The sequence below is a fragment of the Zonotrichia albicollis genome, chromosome 11, assembly GCF_047830755.1.
Source record: "Zonotrichia albicollis isolate bZonAlb1 chromosome 11, bZonAlb1.hap1, whole genome shotgun sequence".
NCBI classification, from domain to species: domain Eukaryota; kingdom Metazoa; phylum Chordata; class Aves; order Passeriformes; family Passerellidae; genus Zonotrichia; species Zonotrichia albicollis.
Genome location: NC_133829.1, coordinates 40,877 through 62,202, shown reverse-complemented (window position 1 = coordinate 62,202; position 21,326 = coordinate 40,877). Strand labels below are relative to the sequence as shown.

Here is a 21,326-nt window from a genome sequence, read left to right as displayed (position 1 = left end):
GTTTCATTTAGCCAAAAGGACAGTTGGAAGCTGAGGAACCCAAAGAAGCTCAGATTTGCAATTACTTCTGTTCAATTAGAAAAGTAAAGTGAATGTGCCTGTTTTGTTTTCAGTCTCAATGGCGTGGCTACAAGCAAAGGAAGGCATATCAAACCCGTTTGGATTACCTACGTGCACAAAAGGACCAAGTAGTAAAGGTAGTGCAGGTTTTCTGCTTACTGTTTTGGTAAGCCTTTGGGGTAGTGAGCTTCATAGATAAGTTTCCAATCTGAGTGTTTTGGTTACCCTTCAATAGATTCAATCAATGACCAGGATGTATCAAGCCAGAAGACGTTACAGAGATCGTCTGCAGTATTTCAGAAACCACGTAAGAGGCTACCTTGTTAAATATATTCTGTACCTGACTTTGGTACTCTTTCCAGAATGATGTCAAGTGCTTTTTTGTTTCTTAAATCCTAGATAAATGATGTCGTAAAAATTCAAGCCTTTATTCGAGCAAACAAAGCCCGAGAAGACTACAAAACCCTCAGTAAGTATTGCCAAGAGAATAAAACTGCTGTGGCTTGAATCTCTGTTTGTGAGGGATCATAGATTCATAGAAGAGATTCCCCAACTCTCTCTGCCTGTCTCCATTGGAGAGATGCTTTAGCCCATGATCATCTTTGTAGCCCTCCTCTGGACTCAGCCCTGCAACTCCGTATCCTTCTTACTATATTGGGGGCCCCTGAGCTGAACACAGTACTTCAGGTGGGGTCTCATTAGAGTAGAGTAGAGGAGGAGAATCACCTGCCTTGACCTCCTGACCACACTGCTTTTGATGCAGCCCAGGATGCAGTTGGCATTCTGTGCTGCAAGTGCACGTTGCTGGGTCACATCAAGCTTCTTGTCAACCACTATGGTATTGGCTGTGTGATCTATAACATCAAGACAGTTTTGAGGAGCAGTCGGGATGAAGTTGATAGGGAAGTGCAGGGTGTAGGTAGTTCTTGAGGCTGAAGGAGAAGTTGATTCTAGCTGCCTTTTTTTTTTTTCCCTGCTGAAAAATAGAACTGTAGCTTTGCAGTTAGCTCTGACAGTGTGTACTACCCTATGCTAATACTTTGTTCTCAATTTAGTTCTCTTACAATTTTCTCAAAACAGGAGAATTAAAATGTCTGAAGCTGGTTAGACAAGAGGGTACTAATTTGACTCTGGGTGCTCCTTGATGTGCTGTTTAAACATAGATAAGGCATATATGTACTTCTGTTTGCCATCCCCTAGTGTAGTCTATTTTCTTTCCTGTTTTTAGTTAATGCTGAAAATCCACCTATGGCTGTGGTTCGGAAATTTGTCCACTTGCTTGATCAGAGTGACCAAGATTTTCAGGAGGAGCTTGAGCTAATGAAACTCCGTGAAGAAGTTGTAACCTTGATCCGATCCAATCAGCAACTGGAAAATGACCTCAATCTCATGGACATCAAAATTGGTTTGCTAGTGAAAAACAAAATTACATTGCAGGTAAGAAGTGTGTTGCTGGGAGACCAGCTACACATAGAATTGAGCACAGTGGTAGTTGGCATGGAGAGCTCCTGGCCTTGGATGTTGGTTGCTCAGACCCAGTGGAAAACATTTCCCCTGACTTAGTTTTTACTCCCAGTACGTTCTTAGTTAATTCCACTGATTTAGTATGTATCCCTAGAAAGAAAACTGTAGGAGGAGAAGAAACAAGTCCTGAAGCTAAAATAGGCAACAAGACTATCTTGAGCTAACAAATGCAACAAGTTTTGTATTGAATGGCTTTGAGACTGTTTTGTTGCTCCTTTGGGGTTAAACAAGTCACATGCCACAAGCTTTCAGCCAAGGGGGTGATTTTGTAATTTTGTCAGCCAAGGGGGTGATTTTGTAATTTTGGAGGCAGGAGACATGCTTGTGAGGCTCGGTTGCTTGTTGGTTAAAGGAAGTGCCCTCTATCTAAGCTTGGCTAGTGTGATTCATTTCCAAAAAAGAAAAAAAAAAGGGGCTGTTGCTGATACAGCATTGTCTTTTCTTCAAGCTGAAGTATTGGTCAACTTTTCATGTGGTCCTGAATTCATTACACTAGGCTTCTCTGAGCGCAAAATCTCAATTGGTGTAGTGATATTTATCTTAGAAGTAAGCTGCAGTGGTTGGGCTGATGATTGCAGTGAAAAGTGCTATTGCTGTCAGAGTATGTGGAGGTAGTGAGCTAGGTGAATATAGAACAGTATTTGTAAACTGTAAGCCCAGTTTTAAAAAGGAAAATATTTACAAGTGTCGCCAGAATGCTACCAGCTCTGATCGTCATTGCTACCAAGAGTGACTAGCCCATCTAGACTTTCAGACCAATTCACAAAGTCAGGAACAAAGCAGAACATATGCTTCCAGTTGGAGAAACTGCTGCCATAGCAAACAATGCTTCACTTTTATAGCCCCAGGCATTCCTTGACCCTTCATTTCCACATCCAAGAGAACTAGCTCTCAGATGCAACTGTTTTCCAGTATTTCTTGTTTGAAACTTCTCAGAGTGAAATCTGTACCTTTTCTTTCTTTCCAGGATGTTGTTTCTCATAGCAAAAAACTTACCAAGAAGAACAAGGAACAGCTCTCTGACATGATGATGCTGAACAAGCAAAGGGGAGGTTTGAAAGCACTGAGCAAAGAAAAGAGAGAAAAGTTGGAAGCCTATCAGCATTTGTTCTACCTACTTCAGGTAAGCAACTTCTTACGCTGCTCGGTAACCTTTTGTCATAGAAGGTGATATGTCTTAGCAGAGTCTTTGCTTGTGCACTGTAGTTGTCATAGAAGTAAGTAAGGTTGAAAAAGACCTTTAAAATCAACTCCAGCCAGCAACTGTTTTGAGCCACCTTCGTTTTTTAGCAACACCAGGGGGACATGTACACTAAGTAATTTTTCTTGTTGTTGTAGACTAACCCAACCTACTTGGCCAAGCTGATTTTTCAGATGCCTCAAAACAAATCCACAAAATTCATGGATTCTGTCATCTTCACGCTGTATAACTATGCATCCAATCAAAGAGAGGAATACCTGTTGTTGCGACTTTTCCAAACAGCACTGCAGGAAGAGATCAAGTATGTGGTAGCATACGGCACATTCTTGCTGTTGAATCAGTTTTGGCAGTTCCTGAAAATGAGGCACCTTTTCATGTGAAGTCTAGTGCTTATATGCAGATAATGCTAATCTGTCCCTTCACTGTCCTTTTCCCATTTCATATCTATTAATGTAGTCTATCAAAGAAGAATCAAGTATGTCAATAGAAGATGAAGGCTTTTCACTTCAATCAAGATTTCACAACATGGCAGCTACTTCTGATCTGATGCAAAGTCATTCTAAAATTCAGTTTAATCTCAATTCTCCAGTGTCTTTTTATAAATATGTCCAACAAAGTGCAAACTCAGGCTTTAGGAGCCAGGGAGAGAGCTAAATCTAAGCTGCCTGGATTTGCAAAAACTAATGAGGAGTCTGAAATCTCTGTTGTTTGGCATTTCCATTTCCTGTCAGTGTTAGAAACTCTGGCTGTCCTCAGACATGTTTTGTTGGATTGCTTAGGCCTTAGGTGCTCAGTGTTACACGACTTACATGACTGTAACTCAAAGTGTGAGTTTGAGTTACATGACTTAACAATGCAGAGTGGCACAACTTGCTGTGAGGAAGAATATGCAATGAACTTTTTAAGGAACTACCCTCAAGCATTTTTGGGAATGCTTTTTAAGCATGAAGATGCCCTGAAACAAATAACAACTTCTAAAAAACATGTGTGTCTCCCCCCACCACCCCACCCCCAAAGTTACGCTTGAAACAGTAGTCCAGGGAAGTGTAGGCAGTGACAGAGTTATGCATACCTAAAATTTCATATGGATTCTTTCTTCTTCAGATCAAAAGTAGACCAGATACATGAAATTGTGACTGGGAATCCTACTGTTATTAAAATGGTGGTAAGTTTCAATCGTGGTGCCCGTGGTCAAAATGCCCTGAGGCAGATCCTTGCACCAGTTGTGAAGGAAATCATCGATGACAAGTCACTTAATATCAAAACTGATCCTGTGGATATTTACAAGTCTTGGGTTAACCAGATGGAATCTCAAACTGGAGAGGCCAGGTATGGGACCTGTTAATACTGTATTTTTCTAAACATTGCTTAGCTGCTTTGCATTGCTCAGTTAGTCATTCAAAACTTGCCTCCTTGGCTCCACTGCATGCATCTGCCAACTGTCTTGTCAAGACAGCTTTCATCTGAGAGTTCTAAAGTTCTTACTCTGGTTATGGTGCTGAGAGTATTGAACAGGAATGTCATTAAATTATGGAGAAAGAAGTGCTCTTTGGTATTTTCCTATGTTAACTTGATAGTTAGCTATGAGATGCCCTCTAAGGTAAAATAATGTATTGTAAGAAAATGTATTTGGGAATTGTTTCCATGTCAGTCCCTGTTCATGTCATGCTTGGCCTGTGCAAACATGTACTGTTCTCAAGCACACAAAGCCGCTCTTGCTGGCAGGAGCCATCACATTGTGTTTAATTCTCCTTGGTCTTAACATCTTTCTAATTAACATCAGCCATTGATGGCAAATTCATATTCAGCTATGTGATTTTGTGTCATTCTGGTTTCTTTTTCTTCGGTGGTTGTGATTTGCTAGGACTTGAGGATTTTGTTGTGTTATTGGGATTTTTAATGTATTAAAAAAAAAAAAAAGCAAAAGCCATACAGATTAATGACTTCCTCCATATCTAAAGCAGTCGTATACATTTGCACACTTTATGCAAAATTCTGGATATGGTAAAAATGGAAGTGATGATGTGTATTCAGATTCTTCTCTATACATGAGATTTAGGATACACCATTATGAATTATCATTTGTCTGTGCTCACTGGAATACTATGCAGTAGTTTCAGCTGATTGAAAAAAGGATAACCATTCCTTCAGCAGCATGTTATATTGATTTTATGGACGCTGCTCTGCTTGTGTCAAAGTTTTCATCATCTTAATACTCAAATGTGTAGCTTTAATTTTCACCAATTTGCAGTCTGAAGTACCACTATGTATAATGAATGGTGCTTTTTTTGCCTGGTGTGCATGCTGTAAAAAAGATTCAATTTTGAGTTAGCCGGGTCTTTCTCTCAGTGGCCAGCACAAGGGAAAGTAAAGGAAGTAAAAGCAAAAGAATTTCAGTTCTGACGGTGCCAAACAGGTTAATTAAAAGCAGTGCATAGTTTTTTGCAGCAAAGTGAAATAAGTTTCTGGTTTTGGCAGTGAATATGTTTCAGGCTATAGGTTCTTGAAGTGTACTAGCCTGATTAATACTCTCCTTTATATGTCTGACTTTTTCAAATAGCAAACTGCCATATGATGTTACTCCTGAGCAAGCCCTAAGTCATGAAGAGGTGAGGACGCGCCTGGATGCCTCAATCAGAAACATGAGGACAGTGACAGACAAGTTCCTATCTGCCATTATTAGTTCAGTGGACAAAATCCCGTGAGTCTGATGCACCACTGTTATCCCTGTGAAGTTGTTGGTGTCTTCATGCTTGCAGCAGTCTTATTTGACCTTTTCTTTCTCTCAGGTATGGAATGCGTTTCATTGCCAAGGTCCTAAAAGACTCCCTGCATGAGAAGTTTCCTGATGCTGGTGAGGATGAGCTTCTGAAGGTGAGGATCTATACACCTTTGTAAATAATTGCCAGCCGAATTGGCTGTGGCGAGCTCATCTCATTCTTCTCTCTTGTTAGGTGTATGTTTGGAGAGGAGCGCATGTAAACCTATTCATTTACCTCTACAGATAGAAAATATTTCACATCAGGCTATTGACGTCAGCTTCATACACATCGCTTGAGATGTAATGCATTGTTTAGAAGGAAGTATCCTGATGCTTCTGTTTTGTTTTTAGTATCTTGGGCATTTGGACCTTTAGGTTTCTTGACCTGGGGATTACTGTTGCTCCTAGAAAATAAACCTTGGGTTAACTAGTGTGATCACTGCCTGCTGCTCCTTCCTTAAAGAGACAAGTTAAAAAGTCTGTGTGCCAAATTCTTAATGCCCCATCTGGAACACACTGGGATATTTTGTCGGCAATATGTAGAATTGCTTCCCATGATGCCTGGTCAGTTTTGTATTTTGCATTTCAATTGGTTTGGAGAACTAAATGGATCCTAATATTAGCTGCTCTTAGATGACTACAGCATTGGGGTTTTTGTTGAAATTTCGTTGATTTTGTGGCTTCTGGGAAATTCTGAATTTATGCCCATGAATGCTTTACTTTTTAATACAATATATAGTTTGGTTATTAGAATACTTGACAACGTCTCTTTAAGCTTCTCTGCCTCTGCTTCATTACAAAATAATTACCAATCTGAATGCTGTTTTCTTCTCTCTTCTAGTTCTGTGCTTTCCCATTCTGAGACATCGGTTCTTTCTATGCAGGTGAATTAATTTCTTCCATCTGTAAATTTAGGTGGAAAACTGCAGGTTTTGTTAATCCTCATGGAAATAATGTAACTGTCCACATGAAAGTCAAAACTGCAGTTGCGTGCAATACCTACCTGTAGATTTTTTTTTTAGCAACTGAAGATTCTCATATAATATACTGTTCTTTTTGCCCCACAAGTTCAAATGTCATTAATTCAATTTCTTTCATGGATGTTTTTTTCTTTTTACTGGCAGTAAGCAGACTGTTAATGGTCAGCAGACTGTTAACATCCCACAGCATAATTTGTGAGAGTACAGCAGAGGCTTGCATAAAACACTTGTCCAAACATGGCCTGACTGAAACCAGTTATTAATTTCTGGGACTTACCAATGGCTAGGTTTTTTCTCTGTGTTTTCACCTGTTTGTTCAGACCCCAATCTCTTCCATGCATTTTAGTCACATGAAAAGCAGGTGAAGCCAAGGTTCAGTGACCTGGCCTTCTGCAAATGAGCATGTGGTGAGAGAGCTTTTGCTTTAAATCAGCACGGTGAGTTAATACCTTTCCTTGCTAGAATTGCTTTTGGCAAAATATCCAGCACAGGGTAGAAGAATACTGTGAGCATATGGATAATGTGATAATCTTTATTTGTAGTTCTTTGCTCACATTTGACTAGGTAAATTGGATTTTCAAAGCATCCAATGCCATTTGTTTTCTGTACTTCTGATTTTCTTACTTCTGGATTAAATGGCTTCTCACTAACTAGGGGTTTGTGCCAGATTATCTTGCTGGGTATAGAAGAAGGCTTTTATTCTGAAAGAGAGAAGGGCTTTGGACAAGAAATGGAAAATCATTTCCTCAATTTACCTTCTTGGTGTGCCGTTCTTCTTCCCTATTTTTTCTTTGTCAGAGATGGCAGCCAGTGCTTTATGCTTCTTTAAAAATCGGCTCTTGTTCCACACTGAAACTTCATTATCAGATTCCTCTATATCGTGGTCATTCTGCCCTCTGTTAGGCTAATTCAGTTGCATTTAATTCTCCTGACAGACTCTCTCATGCTCATATCAGTAGTTCATTGGTAACTTATAGTATCTCCTATCCGTACATTTTTGTAAGTTGCAGTTCTAAATCTTTACGCATAGGAATATCTGCTGCTGTATTGTCCTGTGACTGATGGTGCTCAGGCTTTCCTCTGTGTTGACTGCCCTATTGCATCTTTATGATATTGGTTTTTTTTAACACTGTAGATCTTTTGGGATGGTGTGTGCTTCTGTACAGCAGAACCTTTGTGTTGGAAAGAAGCTTACAGGAAAATAATTTATCTAAACACAGAGTAGTTTCAATGAAATTTGGTTGGGTCCTGTACTTTTGTTTATTGATACATTTCTTCTTTCTTTCCCAGATTGTGGGCAACTTACTCTATTATCGCTACATGAATCCAGCTATTGTTGCACCAGATGCATTCGACATCATCGACCTTTCAGCTGGAGGTCAGCTGACGACAGATCAACGCAGAAACCTTGGTTCCATTGCAAAGATGTTACAGCATGCTGCATCCAATAAGATGTTCATGGGAGACAATGCTCATCTAAGCATCATTAATGAATACCTGTTGCAGTCATACCAGAAATTCAGGTAAAAGAACGTAGCTAATTAAGTTGGGAAGTTTGTAGAAGGGTAACATTGCAAGTAAAAAGGGAAAACAGTAAATTTAGAATATGGAAAATTCTGTCTTTGTCAAATATGCAGTCTATTTAAAATAAAAGAGATTTCAGTCCAGACTGCCACAAGCATCAGTGACAATGGCAGATAAAATATATACCTGGGATTTATGAACAATGAATTCTATTTTCATAAGATTGCAAAGTCAAGAGTTTAAAGTGTCCAAAATAAAAGTTGCTTTTGCGCATGCTTATTACAGTACTTTGGACAGGACATACATTCTTCTGTCCTGTGTGAACCCTGGTTGCACATGAAAATGTAGTGGTGATCAGGAATAAAGCAGGTTGGCATTTAGCTATTCATGTAGTTGAAGCAAGCTTTTGTTTAAGAATTGTGATATTTCCTGTCTTTTGGAAAAAGGGTAACCAGAGGTAGTTGGGGGCAAAGGATGATAATGCAGTGGAGGCAGGAGAATGAGATCACTGAAGGCAGTTCTGTCAATTTTGAAAATGAGCAAATGTCAACATGGCCAGTATCAATGATTGAATTTACTAGTTTGCTTCTGATGTGTTAAACTAAAGCTGCAAACTGTAGTATGCCATAGTGTACCATAGTTTAAAGGGGAGAGTCTATGCTTGAACTTGTCACAGGGAGGTAATACTCTTGACATATCTCAGAATCATACTGAGTGTTCTCTCCTTTTTTTGTTCTGAAGACGTTTTTTTCAGGCTGCCTGTGAGGTTCCCGAATTGCAGGATAAATTTAACATTGATGAATATTCAGACTTGGTGACTCTCACTAAACCAGTAATTTATATTTCTATCGGTGAAATCATCAACACACACACTGTAAGTATGCATTAGTCACAGTTGCTCCTTATAAGCAGTGTTTGTGAAGAAAATGCTGCTTCTGTCTGAAACACAAAGGTACCAAATACAAGGCCGAAAGTTGTAATGATTGTAGTTTGTGAGAGCTTGTTGGTTTATTCAATATAGTAGTTTAGGTACAGCTTCACTAAGTTTCTTTGGAAAGCATTTGAGTATTTTCACATTATTGTCATGATTTTGTCAATATTGTGATATTGATGCAGCTCTGAATATTGACATTGCTGCTTTGGAGTTCAGTGATTTTTTTCTAAAAGATACCAGCCTAAAGTAATGAAATTCTACTGTCTAGAAAAGGATATATTGTTAAAATGTAATTGTTTTTTTCTATTCATCTAGTTGCTCTTAGACCATCAAGATGCAATTGCTCCTGAGCACAATGATCCAATTCACGAGCTGCTGGATGATCTCGGAGAGGTTCCTACAATTGAGTCTTTAATAGGTGGTCTAGTTTATTCTGCTAAAGTGATATGTGATAGTACCTGAAATGACTTAAAGTGCAGTAAAGAAACAGTAAGAAATCATCACAGGTCCTTCGGGAGGACGTGCTCTAAAAAGCAGCTGCAGATTTGTTGCAGTATATTTTCTCTGCATAATTTACTGCCCTAAAAAAAAACAGGGGTTCTTTCTCTTCTCCCCACCCACCTCACTTCATCCCACTCTAGAAGTTTCCAGAAGACAGATGGATATTGACATATTTTCTTTGTTCCATTACACTGGAACCATTTCTCTGTGCTTGTGTCCCTGTTCCAGCTTGTTTGCAAGGATCCATCCTTACTGGAGACCTGTAGGTATTCCTTGCAGAGTGCAGTAATAAATGTATTAAATAGCATGTGTTCCTTTAAGAGTCTTTGGCATGTGGACAGGTGATCTTCCCCAACAGACAGGTAACATTTTTCCCCTCCTTTAGAGTTACTTTCCATAAGGAAAATAGAATTTTATTCTCTTCTGGCTGGGGGAAGAAGGAACTAACACTGCTAATCTGTGAAACTGTTCTGGAAACCTGAGACACAGTTTACTGCTTCAGGATGTAACACATACTGGAAGGATGCACAAGTTTTTCTCCTTCATTGGTTTCTGTGCTGCAGTTATTTGAAGTTTCTAGTCTAGCAGAGGGGAGGGAGGCAAACCAGGCACAGTTTTTGGAGAAGATGCTCTGACAGCAAACACTAACCTTGAAGTTGCTTGATCAGAAAGGTTAGAATCTTCTAAAGGAATGATTGCAAGCACATTTTCTTCCAAGCACTGGCAAAGAACTGTAAGAGGCATTATCTGAACAAGCAGAGACCATGGGTTTAGCTAGAACTCGCCCTCCTTCCCCATTTCATTTCTCCTATGTGCATTGTTTCACTGTGGCTAATATGTCAGATCTTTCTGCAACCCTTTAAAAAATGGGGGGAAAGCTACCAACTATTGTTCTGGTGAAAGTTCATACGCAGTTAGAGGAAGAAAATTTCTTTTTGGTGGGATAGCTTACTTAGTTCAAGAGATGATGATAGGCTCAGTTGCTAACAAGCTCTTTGCTCTTACCTTGAAACATGCATTTTGATGAGGACATGGACATATGGGCATCATAACATTTTTGTTTTCTACTTTTGGCAGTTAAGCCACTCTTCTAAGTGAGATACTGAGATAGAGTGTGGAATGCATGTAAATATTTAAGGCATTCAAAGTGATGACTTTGTGGTGCTTTTCTGGCTGGTGCGTTCTCTCAGATTTGTTATGAAAAAGTCTGATATTCAAGATACAGTCTGATATATTCAAGATGATGTCTTTAAAAGTTGGTTTGGGTTTTGAAGTGTCCTTTGGACAGTATAGGAATCAGTCAAATTTCTCTGTGTCTGTTATGGGAAAAATTACGAAGTCCTAACAGTCAAGAAGGTAAAGAATGTGATTTAATCTATAAACTCTCTCTGCTTGGCAGGGGAAGGTTCTGGCAATGTTAATGACCCCAACAGGGAAATGCTAGCAAAGACTGAGGTTTCTCTCACACTCACTAATAAATTTGACGTTCCTGGTGATGAGAATGCAGAGATGGATGCAAGAACAATTCTTTTGAAGTAAGTAGGAGATAACTACCTGATATGTTACTTAAAAGAAGGAGCAACTGGAATTTTACCAGTTAATCAGCATGTGAAAATGAGAGAATTGAGGCATAATTTAAGGAAATGTGGGGGGTCTGTTACTCCAGATACACTGAGATTGTAGTCATGTCCTTTTCCATGCTGTGGCATGACTTTTAATTGATGAAGACTTATAGCCTTTTTGAGAAGCATAGGTCTTATAACCTAAAGGAAAGAGAGCAATGGGCTGTCATTTTATCTCACCGATTAAATTCTTTCCGCAATAATAATTTTATTATTGCCAGAATATGTATTCTGGAAAACCTGTAACTAGCAGTGACTCTTGGCTGGTTTTAAGCAAATCCCTATTGCTGAGATGTACAAAGCAGTGACCTGACGTCATTATCATTAAGCATGCTTACCTCCTCTTCTGCATTCCTGCTCAGATGGCAGTTTGAAAAATCTTTGCTCAGCATGTACTAGGTGTAGGCAGATAAATCATCTCCCATGAGAAGATTTTGTCTCCAAAAATAACTTTAACCAGACTTCTTAAATGATACATCAGTATTTTCCTACCCACCAGACAAAGGTCACATTGATTTCAAAAGTAAAGATTTACCAGCTGCACTGGTAGTCGTTTAAGTTGTGGATGATGAGGAAGGTGTGTATGCGATGCAGTTTTTGTGATTCCAAAAATAATTCCAGCTAGACTACAGAGATGCTATTTGGTTTTATTGTGTGGCTTAAGGACAGAAGTGCTTCACAGTGGACACCGACTGTGATTAAATCTCAGCTCAAATCAAGGAAATGACCCTGTCTGTTGCCGGGCTGCACTTGAGATCTACCTGTCTCCCATCCACATAAGAAAATAATCCTTCTGAGTTTTTTGATACCTGTTATAGATCACTGAAGCATGCTTATGAATGGATAATATTATAGAGCTTTTCTGGTTGCACAGATGGGCTGTTGCTGCTACCTGCGTTATCATTCACCTTGAATGCAGTTTCTGTGGTCCACCTGGCAGTACTGGGGCTACCTTCTAATATATGGGGTAGCCTCCTTGCTGTTTGAAGAAGTTTTGGGAAGCAAATTGTTCATATTACAGAGAGGAACCTTTCAAGGAACTGGTTTCCAGTAACGCACTGTCCAAAAAGTAAAGTGCTTGTTAGGGTTCTGGTCTAGTTTAGCCTATGCCTACCTGAGTACTTATCCAGTAATAATCTGACTTTAAATAAATCAGTAGCATTGGTATTGTTGCAGAACAGAAAAGTATTAAAGGTCTTTCTATTTAAATTTTTTTCTTCTATTATCCTTGATCTCTTTACAGCACAAAACGTTTAATTGTTGATGTAATCCGCTTCCAGCCAGGGGAGACGCTGACTGAAATTTTGGAAACTTCAGCTACCTCAGAGCAAGTATGATGCTGTTTGTCTGTGCTGGTTTTAGACTTGGAAATCATAATCTATCTAGATATATGTGAGATTCTCCGTTTAAGTATTGCGGTGACGCTGTCTCCACTGATGATAGAGCAGAGTGTTAAGATAATCAGGAGGGTGTACAGTGGAAGTAAATTGTACGTGTGAATCTTACTCCTGCACCAGTTGCTAGAAACTGTTTATGTAGAAGACCACTTTAGATGATAGATAGCCTTCTCCTGGTCCCCACGTGTAGAATGTGTTCATCAAAATATGTTCATTTGAATCAGTACAGGAATCACCAAGCAAAACTCTTTATCCTGTGTTAGGCCAGAGATCAGACAATCTGTCTCTGCTTCTTTTTGTCTTCTTGTAATTGATCTGCTTATGAACTTGCAGGTTTTTGTTTTCTTCTAGGAAGCAGAGCATCATAGAGCTATGCAGAAACGGGCCATTCGTGATGCTAAAACTCCTGATAAGATGAAAAAATCTGTTTCTGTAAAGGAAGATGGCAACTTGAATCTCCAAGAAAAAAAAGAAAAAATCAAGGCAGGCCTGAAGAAGTTGACAGAACTGGGGCCAGTGAATGCCAAAAATAAATACCAGGAACTAATCAATGACATTGCGAAGGTATACCATTTGATGGTTTCCTAGTAATGATAGTTTTCCCAGTTTCCAGCTTTGTGAAACTGGCATGAGTTTTCAGAGGGAGAGTAAGGTTTTTAGTAGCTAATTTATAGAGAAAAATCATGCCTTTTGTTGCAGCATTTCCATCTCTTGGCATGTGGAAAGTCCTTTACTTTTATACAGAGTTTCTGTTCTCTCAAACAACTGCGTTGCCTGGTTCTCAGATACTTTAAGAAAAAACTTAATAGCTTGGAAGGGAGGTCCTGACGTGTGATGTGTTTTTCTGCTCTATTTCACTAATTCAAGTAGTGCCTCTACAAGCTTAGTCACTCAAAGAAGTTTTGCTCATAACTCTAAGACATCCTAATTGTTATTTTGATTTAAATGTGCCTGTTAAAGAATCCCTAAATTATGAGGGGAGTTGCTATGAAAAACTTACAAAAGAGATCCAGTACTGTTGTATATTGCTACAGTGACAATATATTTTACATCACATTGTTTACTGAAAAACTATTTGGAAAATGTTACGTAAGTAAACCAACTAAATAATCACCTTTAGGGACTTGATAAGAATTAATTGTACTATAGATTATACGTGTCACAAATTAAAGTATCAGTCAATGAATGCAGTGTTTTCTTGTTGAGATATTAAGGCAAGTGATGCTTAAACGCTGTCTAACAAAGAAAAATAATGAAGTCTGTGTGCTGCTATGGTTGTTGAGCTCGATTTGTAAGATACTTTCCAGTGCTGGCAGAATTACAGCTTTTATCTCATGAGCTTTCAGTGCCCACTCTAGTCATCGCAACTAGAACAGAACTAAAGTTTGAGAAAGCCACAGAAGGTGCAACTGTGTAGAGTTGGTTAGTTCCACAAATAGTCATAACAGAGAAAAAGCTGTGACACTTAAACTGGGGCAAGTGCAAGTGAGTGCTCAAGCCTTGCATTGAAGCAAAATCAGATTGTGTGTTTCAAGTACTCAGTGGCTCTGGTTCTGAGCACCTGGAGAGCACAAATCACTGTTAAGTCTCTGCCTTTCTTTGTGCTGTAGGATATCAGAAATCAGCGTAGATACCGTCAGAGAAGAAAGGCGGAGCTAGTGAAGCTGCAGCAGACATACAGTGCCTTGAACTCCAAAGCTACTTTTTATGGAGAACAAGTAGATTATTACAAAAGTTACATAAAGACCTGCTTGGATAACTTGGCCAGCAAGGGCAAGTAAGTATCTTGGAACTGTAGAACCATAAAATGGTTTGGTTTTGAGGGGACCTTTAAAGACAATCTGGTTCCCACTGCCCTGCCATAGGCAGGGACACCTTGCACTAGACCGGGTTGCTCCAAGCCCCATCCAGCCTGGGCTGGAACAGTTCTGGGATGGGGTAGCCACAGCTTCCCAGGCAAGTTGTCCCAGGGCCTTACCACCCTCACTGTTGACTGCAATTCTTTGAGTGTGATCATCCAGTTGATCCTTATCTGTCAAGTGGTCCATCTATCAAATCCCTTTTTCTTCAGTTTAGACACAAGGATGTTGTGTGGAACATTGTTGAATGCTTTTCCACAAATACAGGTAGATGATTGTCAGTCAGAAATGGAGAAGAAGTTGAAAACCTCATCCAGAAATGGTATATTAACCCTGTTGTAGCAGATCACCAAATTGGCCAGGCACCTGAGTGAAGGTATATTGGCTGTCACCAATTACCTCCTTGTTTTTTATGTATCTTAGCACAGTTTCTAGGAGGACCTTGCCAGTCACAGAAGTGAGACAGATTGTATCTTCCTTATTTTCCTTCTCCAGTTGATAGGAGCTTGACTGGAATGCCACATTTTCTCATACATGGTGGATAGTGGCTTAGCCACTTCTTCCACTGGTTCCCCGAGGACCCGTCTCATCAGACACATCTCATCAGGGTCCATGGACTTCCACACCTTCATATTCCTTAGATGGTCTTGATCCTCATGACCTGCAGCAGGTGGTTCCATGGCCCTAGAGGTGCTTCTTACAATAAAGCATGTGTTGCTAAGAAGAACCATGATGCTGTCTGCTCAAAGCTCCTTGTCCAAGCTCTTTCCCACAGCAATAGTCTTAGCAAAAGGGTCTCAGCAGCAGTAAGAAAATACAGGGTGAGGCCCTTGCCATGAATGGTGTCAAAAAGACAATCTTGAAAGATTTTTTGTTCCCTTTGGGAGAAGAGAGTGTGGAGAGTCCAGTGGTACAAACGTTGTTGTCCACATAGGCACTGCTCAGTCAGTCTGTCCTGTTATCCTTATTAGAATGAAAATAACATAGTTACCTACAAGGAAACCCTTGATCACAAATTGTCCCCATTTCTATGCCAATTGAAGTCAGTTGTTACAGTGCTAGACAAATTAGATTTTCTGGGGGGCAAAAAAAAGTTGTTGTCTTCTCCAGTCAGATGTGAGAATGTGAACCCTTTTTGTTTGCAGAATGAAAATACAAGCAAGTTTCTGAGTAGTCTCAGCTTTTCTCCATGTCAGTTGTCATTAGACCCCATTTTGCCTAATGAGAGATGGTATTGCTTTTTATGAAGTATCATATCCTTAGGTTTTGGGTGGAATTTTTTTGGTTTTGTTTTTTTTATTGGTTTTTGTTTACTTTGGTATTATTATTATTATTCTGCGTAAATGTTAGCGGTAAATAGTAGAAAATTAAGGATCTGATCTGGGCTACCAGTGCTTTGTGGGTAAACTGACTAGTAGAAGTACATAATTATCTATCATTAGTTACAGTTCTTTAGCTGTACTGATTCTATGCCCTCTTTCAAATAGAATTGAAAATTTACTGCAGTCTTTACTTGTGACCTTCTAATTTGTTTGGTTTGTCTTTTTTCCCCAGAGTCTCCAAGAAACCTCGAGAGATGAAAGGCAAAAACAGTAAAAAGATTTCTCTGAAATACACAGCAGCTCGACTTCATGAGAAGGGAGTGCTTTTAGAGATTGAGGACCTGCAAGGTAACCAGTGAGTATCTATTATTTAAAACTCTTTAGAGCTAAATAACCTTTTTGGAGGAAAAGGAAAATAGGTATGCTGAATTCCTGTCTTTTTCTTAGAACTAGTCTAGGTGCTGATAGTCAAGGACCAGAAATTTTGAGATCTGTTTGAGGCTGTGTGACATTGTCTCGCAATTTTGTTATTTGAATTTTAGTGTTATTGGTAGACTTAGTTATTGAAGCTGGAAAAGTTGCTTTGATGACCTAGGCTGGCATCCCTAGGGCCAAGACACCTTGCATAGTGATCACTCTTCAGTTCTCTTTTTCTGGTTGGAGCAAAGCAATTCTTTGATTGAGAAGTGTAATGTGATTTAAACATGACATCGTCTTTCCCCCAGCTGCTTCTCTGTCACCTCCACAGTTATGGGAGGGTACCTCCTTGGGCAAATTGTTATTATGCCTAACAGCTTCCATTGCTGAAAAGTCAGCTTTATGCTAGCTTGAGTTTTTCCAGCTGTAGTTTGCTACCCTTGAGAAGCTGGCATGTCTTGTGTGGAATATAGAGGAGCTGGCTGTTACTAGAATTTTTTCACCTCTGAGTCATACTTTGTACTCGGTGCACTAAATGAGGCATAAATATGCGGCACTAAAGTAGACTGCTTAGATTTTTCAAACTAAATTAAATGACCCTGTTTCCTGCTATGCTTCTGTGAAGATAGGATTTACCGGACATAGAATCTGCTAGGCTTCTGTTCATTGTTGTATTGAGTCTCTTTGGCTTGTATGGGCTCATTTCAAATGGGGATAATAGAATAAAGAGTTAAGAAGAGAATTTTTAAAAATTTGTCTTCAGGTTTCATCTCATATATTCCCTCCCTGTGATTTGTCATTTCTCAACTTCATAGGTTTAAAAACGTGATTTTTGAAATCAGTCCAACAGAAGAAGTGGGAGATTTTGAGGTTAAAGCAAAATTCATGGGTGTACAGATGGAAACGTTTATGTTACATTATCAGGTAAGAACTGTCCTGTTTAATAGTCTCGTGTAAGTTCCCATGCCAGTCTCTTCATCACAATAGCAGTGACACATTTTTTGCCTAAATGGTCTGAATAATGCTCTCAAAAATAACCCATTTATTGCAGATGAAACAGATGCAACACATACAAACTGCTTTTTGTTTATTTGCTAATGAAAGCATGATGTCGGTCTGTGTTCTTAATTATGTATACACATACACACACAAAACAAAAACTTGCATTTTCAACAATTTCCTGCTACAGCAGAGAGCTTTGGAGTCTGTGGCACCTAGGCTTGTGTGTGATGGCTTCAGCCAGTCATTGTGTATTGGTATTCTTTCTGCTACTCTACACTTACCCATTTGTTTCCGGTTCTTAAGTGTTCACCTTAGGTGTCAGCCTTTACCTAGGCCACCACAACAGGCATGCCGACTTCACGGTTCCCTGTTCTTTTTCTCATGCCAGTATTTTCACACCTGGTGTCTCTGTCCCTTTCTTTCCCCACTCCCTGTGCATCTTGTGTTCTTTAGGTTTGTTAGTTGTGGAAGCCTCAGGCCTTTCAAAACAGATTGTGCGCAGTATAGCACCATGCATTGCAGTTAGTCCATGCCAGCTTGGCTGCTGGGATGGACAGCTGCCTCACACCTTTCATTTGCTTTGAGGGCTCCCGTGTGGAGAGCCTGGTTTAAGCATGGCTGAAAGAAAGAGGCCATGAAGGTACTCAGCTGAGGGAAAGATAGAAGCCTGCTGTAAAGCAGCCTTTCCCAGGCTTGATCCTGTAAATAATTAGGTTCTCAGCCACCTTTTATATAAACAACAAGATTCTCAGACCGTTCTGTCCTTGGCTGCTACTGGGAACAGATGGCCGGTCTGGGAACAGATATGAAGGTTTTGAGAACTTTTCATATCATGGTGAGAACACTGATCTTGGTTTCAATAAACTAACTTCAGGTATTGTAAACAAAAGGAGGAGCTGAATTTTTCTCTACAGCCTATTGGGAGCTCAGGTTTTGCAATATGCATGAAGTGAATTAACACTGTTATAAAAAGTGCCTGGTCGATTAATAAATCGGAGTCAGATGCTGAATCAACAAGGATGAGTCTCTCCCTTCACTTCAACACTCCCCTAGTATGTTCTGGTCCTAATCTGTCAGAGCTGATCATTAACTTGTTGGTTTGTGGGGCTACCCAAGGTCACATGGTTTACTATACCACTGTGCCTTTGTAGCGCTGCCTTGCAGATAGAGTAGATGTTGTCAGAGGACAGCACAAGGGATACAACATCACACACGTCCACCCATATGCCCACACCTACCCACTGTGTTACTTGCAGGAGTGGGGTTGTGGAAAGAATTTAATCAGTGAGATAAAATCAGTGCAGGTGCATTGCTGACAAAGCAAAATATAACTAGAAAGACCGCCCACATAAACACCTGAGAGGTTGAATCGACATCATATGCATACTGACTGGGATGCCATTTCTTTTAGTGCCGTAGATTGAAGCGCTGTAAGCTACTTCCCTGAGATCTGTGGCCCCTAAAGCTTTTAGAAAGGGACACTGTGGAATGTTGTAATGTTTCATGGGTACATGATAGAATTAGGCACATAGGAAACCTTAATGTTCTAAATGTTTATGGCTACTGTGCAAATGACAAGGCTGGAGATGGCTGGTCTTCTATTTCTGTTCTCTTTTGTAATTTTTTTAAACCCACTGCTTAAAATAATCAAGACCTTTAATGGCTTAGAATGACTATTTTCTTCACAGTAAAAATGGCTCTTTAATATGTCTCTTGCTTTTTTATGTTATGCTGTGTACTTTTTTGTTGATATTCCTTAAGATCTACTGTACTTCAGGGTCTTATACATTCTCTGTCAGCTCTTGATGATTCTTCACTCATTAAGATCCTCTCTTTGGCAGGATCTCTTGCAGCTGCAGTATGAAGGTGTTGCTGTCATGAAGTTGTTCGACAGAGCAAAAGTGAACGTCAATCTTCTGATCTTTCTTCTGAATAAGAAATTTTATGGGAAGTAACTGAAACCTCTGCCAGTAAGTCTGTGAAAGGGGAGATGGATAGAAACCTGCACATGCAACTTCTTTTTTTTTAATAATGTGGTGATGTATCAGTATATTCGCACCATGTACTAATTGTGTCAAATGTATCATGAAGGAGGACTAAGAACCTCTTGGGAATTGACAACCCTGATTGAGTCTGCAGGGAGTTGGTTTCTTGTTTATTTATAGTCTTCCAACTTTGAAGATCCCCTTTAAAGAGGTTATTTTAGAATGTATTTTTACATGGGTTTAGCAATTCAACTAATATTCGAGTGAACTTAGGCCATCTGAATGCTTAGCTTGCCTAACCGTGTGCTTTATGAGGCTTGAGTTCTTTTTGCCTGTGCAAAGAGAAAGCTGGCACTATATGGAGGTCTATTAGCCTCTTCCTGAGAGCTGAAAAAGGGTTGCAGGTGGTATTTGGACTCCAGTTATTCTCAAGCAAAGATGACCAATGGAGAACATGGTTAAGATTCAGGTTATCTGTTTGTTTGCAAGCTTGCATTGGTAGAAGTGGCAGTGGCCAGTTGCCAAGATTAGAACTACTGTGGTCAAGTAATCAGCAACCATAAAAAGTTACTGAGCTATTTGTGATGATGTACTACAGCCACATATAGCAGCTTAAGTGTCTCATTTTTCTCCATTTGCTTCTGTTTATCACACTGTAGTAATTTACAGGCGCACCCCTAATGGAGGGACCATGGAATGTATTTACTAGGGCTTATAGATAAAAAGATTTTTGTGGAAGGGGAGGGTAGCTGAAACAATTTCTTGTGACACGTTAACTTTTAATGTTGCTTGCAAAGCATTTGAAATGTAAAATTCACTTTTTTTTTTCCCCAGTTTAGAGCAATGTTATATATATATCTGTGTCTGATGCAATAAATGTTAGTTTTCTTCCTTGGACAAGTCTGTAGGTAGAGCCTGTCTCAAATAGATTAGCTTTTAAAAAGTTAATTTTTTTCTAGCTACACTCAAATTCCTTTATCTTTTATTATTTCATGGGGGTTTCGTCTGTGCTTTTTCACAGTGGTGGTGGTGCTGGCTGTTTTGTTATATCCAATAAAAATGCAGAGACTTACAAAATATAATTGACCTTTAAATTAATTTGCTTCAGCTGTTTCCTCAGTTTTTTCCTTCAGTTTTTTTTAACAGACATATCTCCTGCAAATTTCAAGTTGGCCTGCTTATTCGGGTTACTGTACAGAGTTTAAATGAACTTTTTGATCTACTCCGAGGCAAGTTCTTTCAGCTTATGTCTTTTTTTTCTCATGAAAGACACTCCTAGTATTTGGAATGTCCGTGCCACTGAGTATAACTTTTCTGTAGTTCTCTTGGAAGGAAATAAGTAAACTTGCTGGTGTTTATACTGTATTTAAACATACTCTAGTGTGTTTCGTGTATGTGTGGTCCAACCCAATAACAAAAACTGCTTACCAAGTCCAAGAAAGATGGAGCACATCAACCATTTAGCTTTTCCCTCATGTTTTATCAGGGAGTTTATGGCCCTGCCGAGAGACAAATGATAATTAATGAGGCTGAACTGTGACTGTAACCACTTCTGTTCATGGTTTATTGACACATTCATCAGCCACACTCTCTAATAAGTCCTGGGGTTTGTTCCTGTTTTTTTTCAGCCTTATATCCAACTTTCTATCCCTTCTCTCTGTCTAGTGTGTCTTTGGTGTTCCTTTCTTGTCCTGTGTGCTTCCCCCTACCATTCCCTTTCAGTCTCTCTTGTTCTGTTTTTCTTTCAAGAAGCAAATACTCAATATTTATTCAGTAAATATTAGTCAATCCCTCTCCTCTACTTTTTGTCTCTCTCCCTCCCCGCCCGCCTCTTTATTTCTCCTTTCTTCCTCTCCTTTTTCCTTTGTCCTGGATGTGACTGTATTTCTTTGTCCCTCTCCCTGTCCTTTTGTCCTGTACCTGTTTGCAGCTGCGGCCCAGCCCTTCTCCCTCATTGTACCCTTCTCTTGGTAAGCCTCTGACCTGCTGGCCATGCCGCTCTTTCTCCATTCCTCTGCTGCGCCTTGCCCACCTTCCCCCCACTCACCTGCCCCTGCCATGGTCATTTCCTCTCTCAGTCCTTGTTTCCCTCTTTGGCTCTGTAACCCTGTCCTTGCTGTGTGTGTAGCACTCTGTCTTTTTCTCCGTCCTCCTCCATGCCTCACTTGTGTTCCTTTCTATTCTCTGTGGCTCTGTGGTGCTCCTTGTGCCGTTGTTCCTCACAGAATCCTCGTGTT

At 39.7% G+C, this 21,326-nt stretch overlaps 1 protein-coding gene across 3 annotated transcripts in view; it reads left to right on the top strand.

The window, feature by feature from the left end:
- The window catches only part of IQGAP1 (IQ motif containing GTPase activating protein 1), a 53,287-nt gene extending 32,848 nt beyond the window's left edge, over positions 1-20,439 (top strand). Inside the window, exons 20-38 of one of the 3 annotated variants that reach the window (XR_012582058.1) lie at positions 114-197; positions 296-367; positions 460-529; positions 1,289-1,497; positions 2,552-2,707; positions 2,923-3,086; positions 3,890-4,114; positions 5,346-5,486; positions 5,575-5,659; positions 7,817-8,049; positions 8,792-8,924; positions 9,300-9,402; positions 10,885-11,020; positions 12,351-12,438; positions 12,856-13,068; positions 14,115-14,281; positions 15,918-16,033; positions 16,918-17,026; positions 18,946-20,439. Coding sequence is in view for 2 of the 3 variants with exons in the window: in XM_074548964.1 (XP_074405065.1) it covers positions 114-197; positions 296-367; positions 460-529; positions 1,289-1,497; positions 2,552-2,707; positions 2,923-3,086; positions 3,890-4,114; positions 5,346-5,486; positions 5,575-5,659; positions 7,817-8,049; positions 8,792-8,924; positions 9,300-9,402; positions 10,885-11,020; positions 12,351-12,438; positions 12,856-13,068; positions 14,115-14,281; positions 15,918-16,040; positions 16,918-17,026; positions 18,946-19,059 (2,625 nt within the window). In the remaining variant the exon portion in view is untranslated. Of the gene's footprint in view, positions 1-113; positions 198-295; positions 368-459; positions 530-1,288; positions 1,498-2,551; positions 2,708-2,922; positions 3,087-3,889; positions 4,115-5,345; positions 5,487-5,574; positions 5,660-7,816; positions 8,050-8,791; positions 8,925-9,299; positions 9,403-10,884; positions 11,021-12,350; positions 12,439-12,855; positions 13,069-14,114; positions 14,282-15,917; positions 16,041-16,917; positions 17,027-18,945 lie in introns of all 3 variants that reach the window. The other 2 variants (XM_074548964.1, XM_005496003.4) reach the window with 2 other exon arrangements.
- Positions 20,440-21,326: the final 887 nt, after the last annotated feature.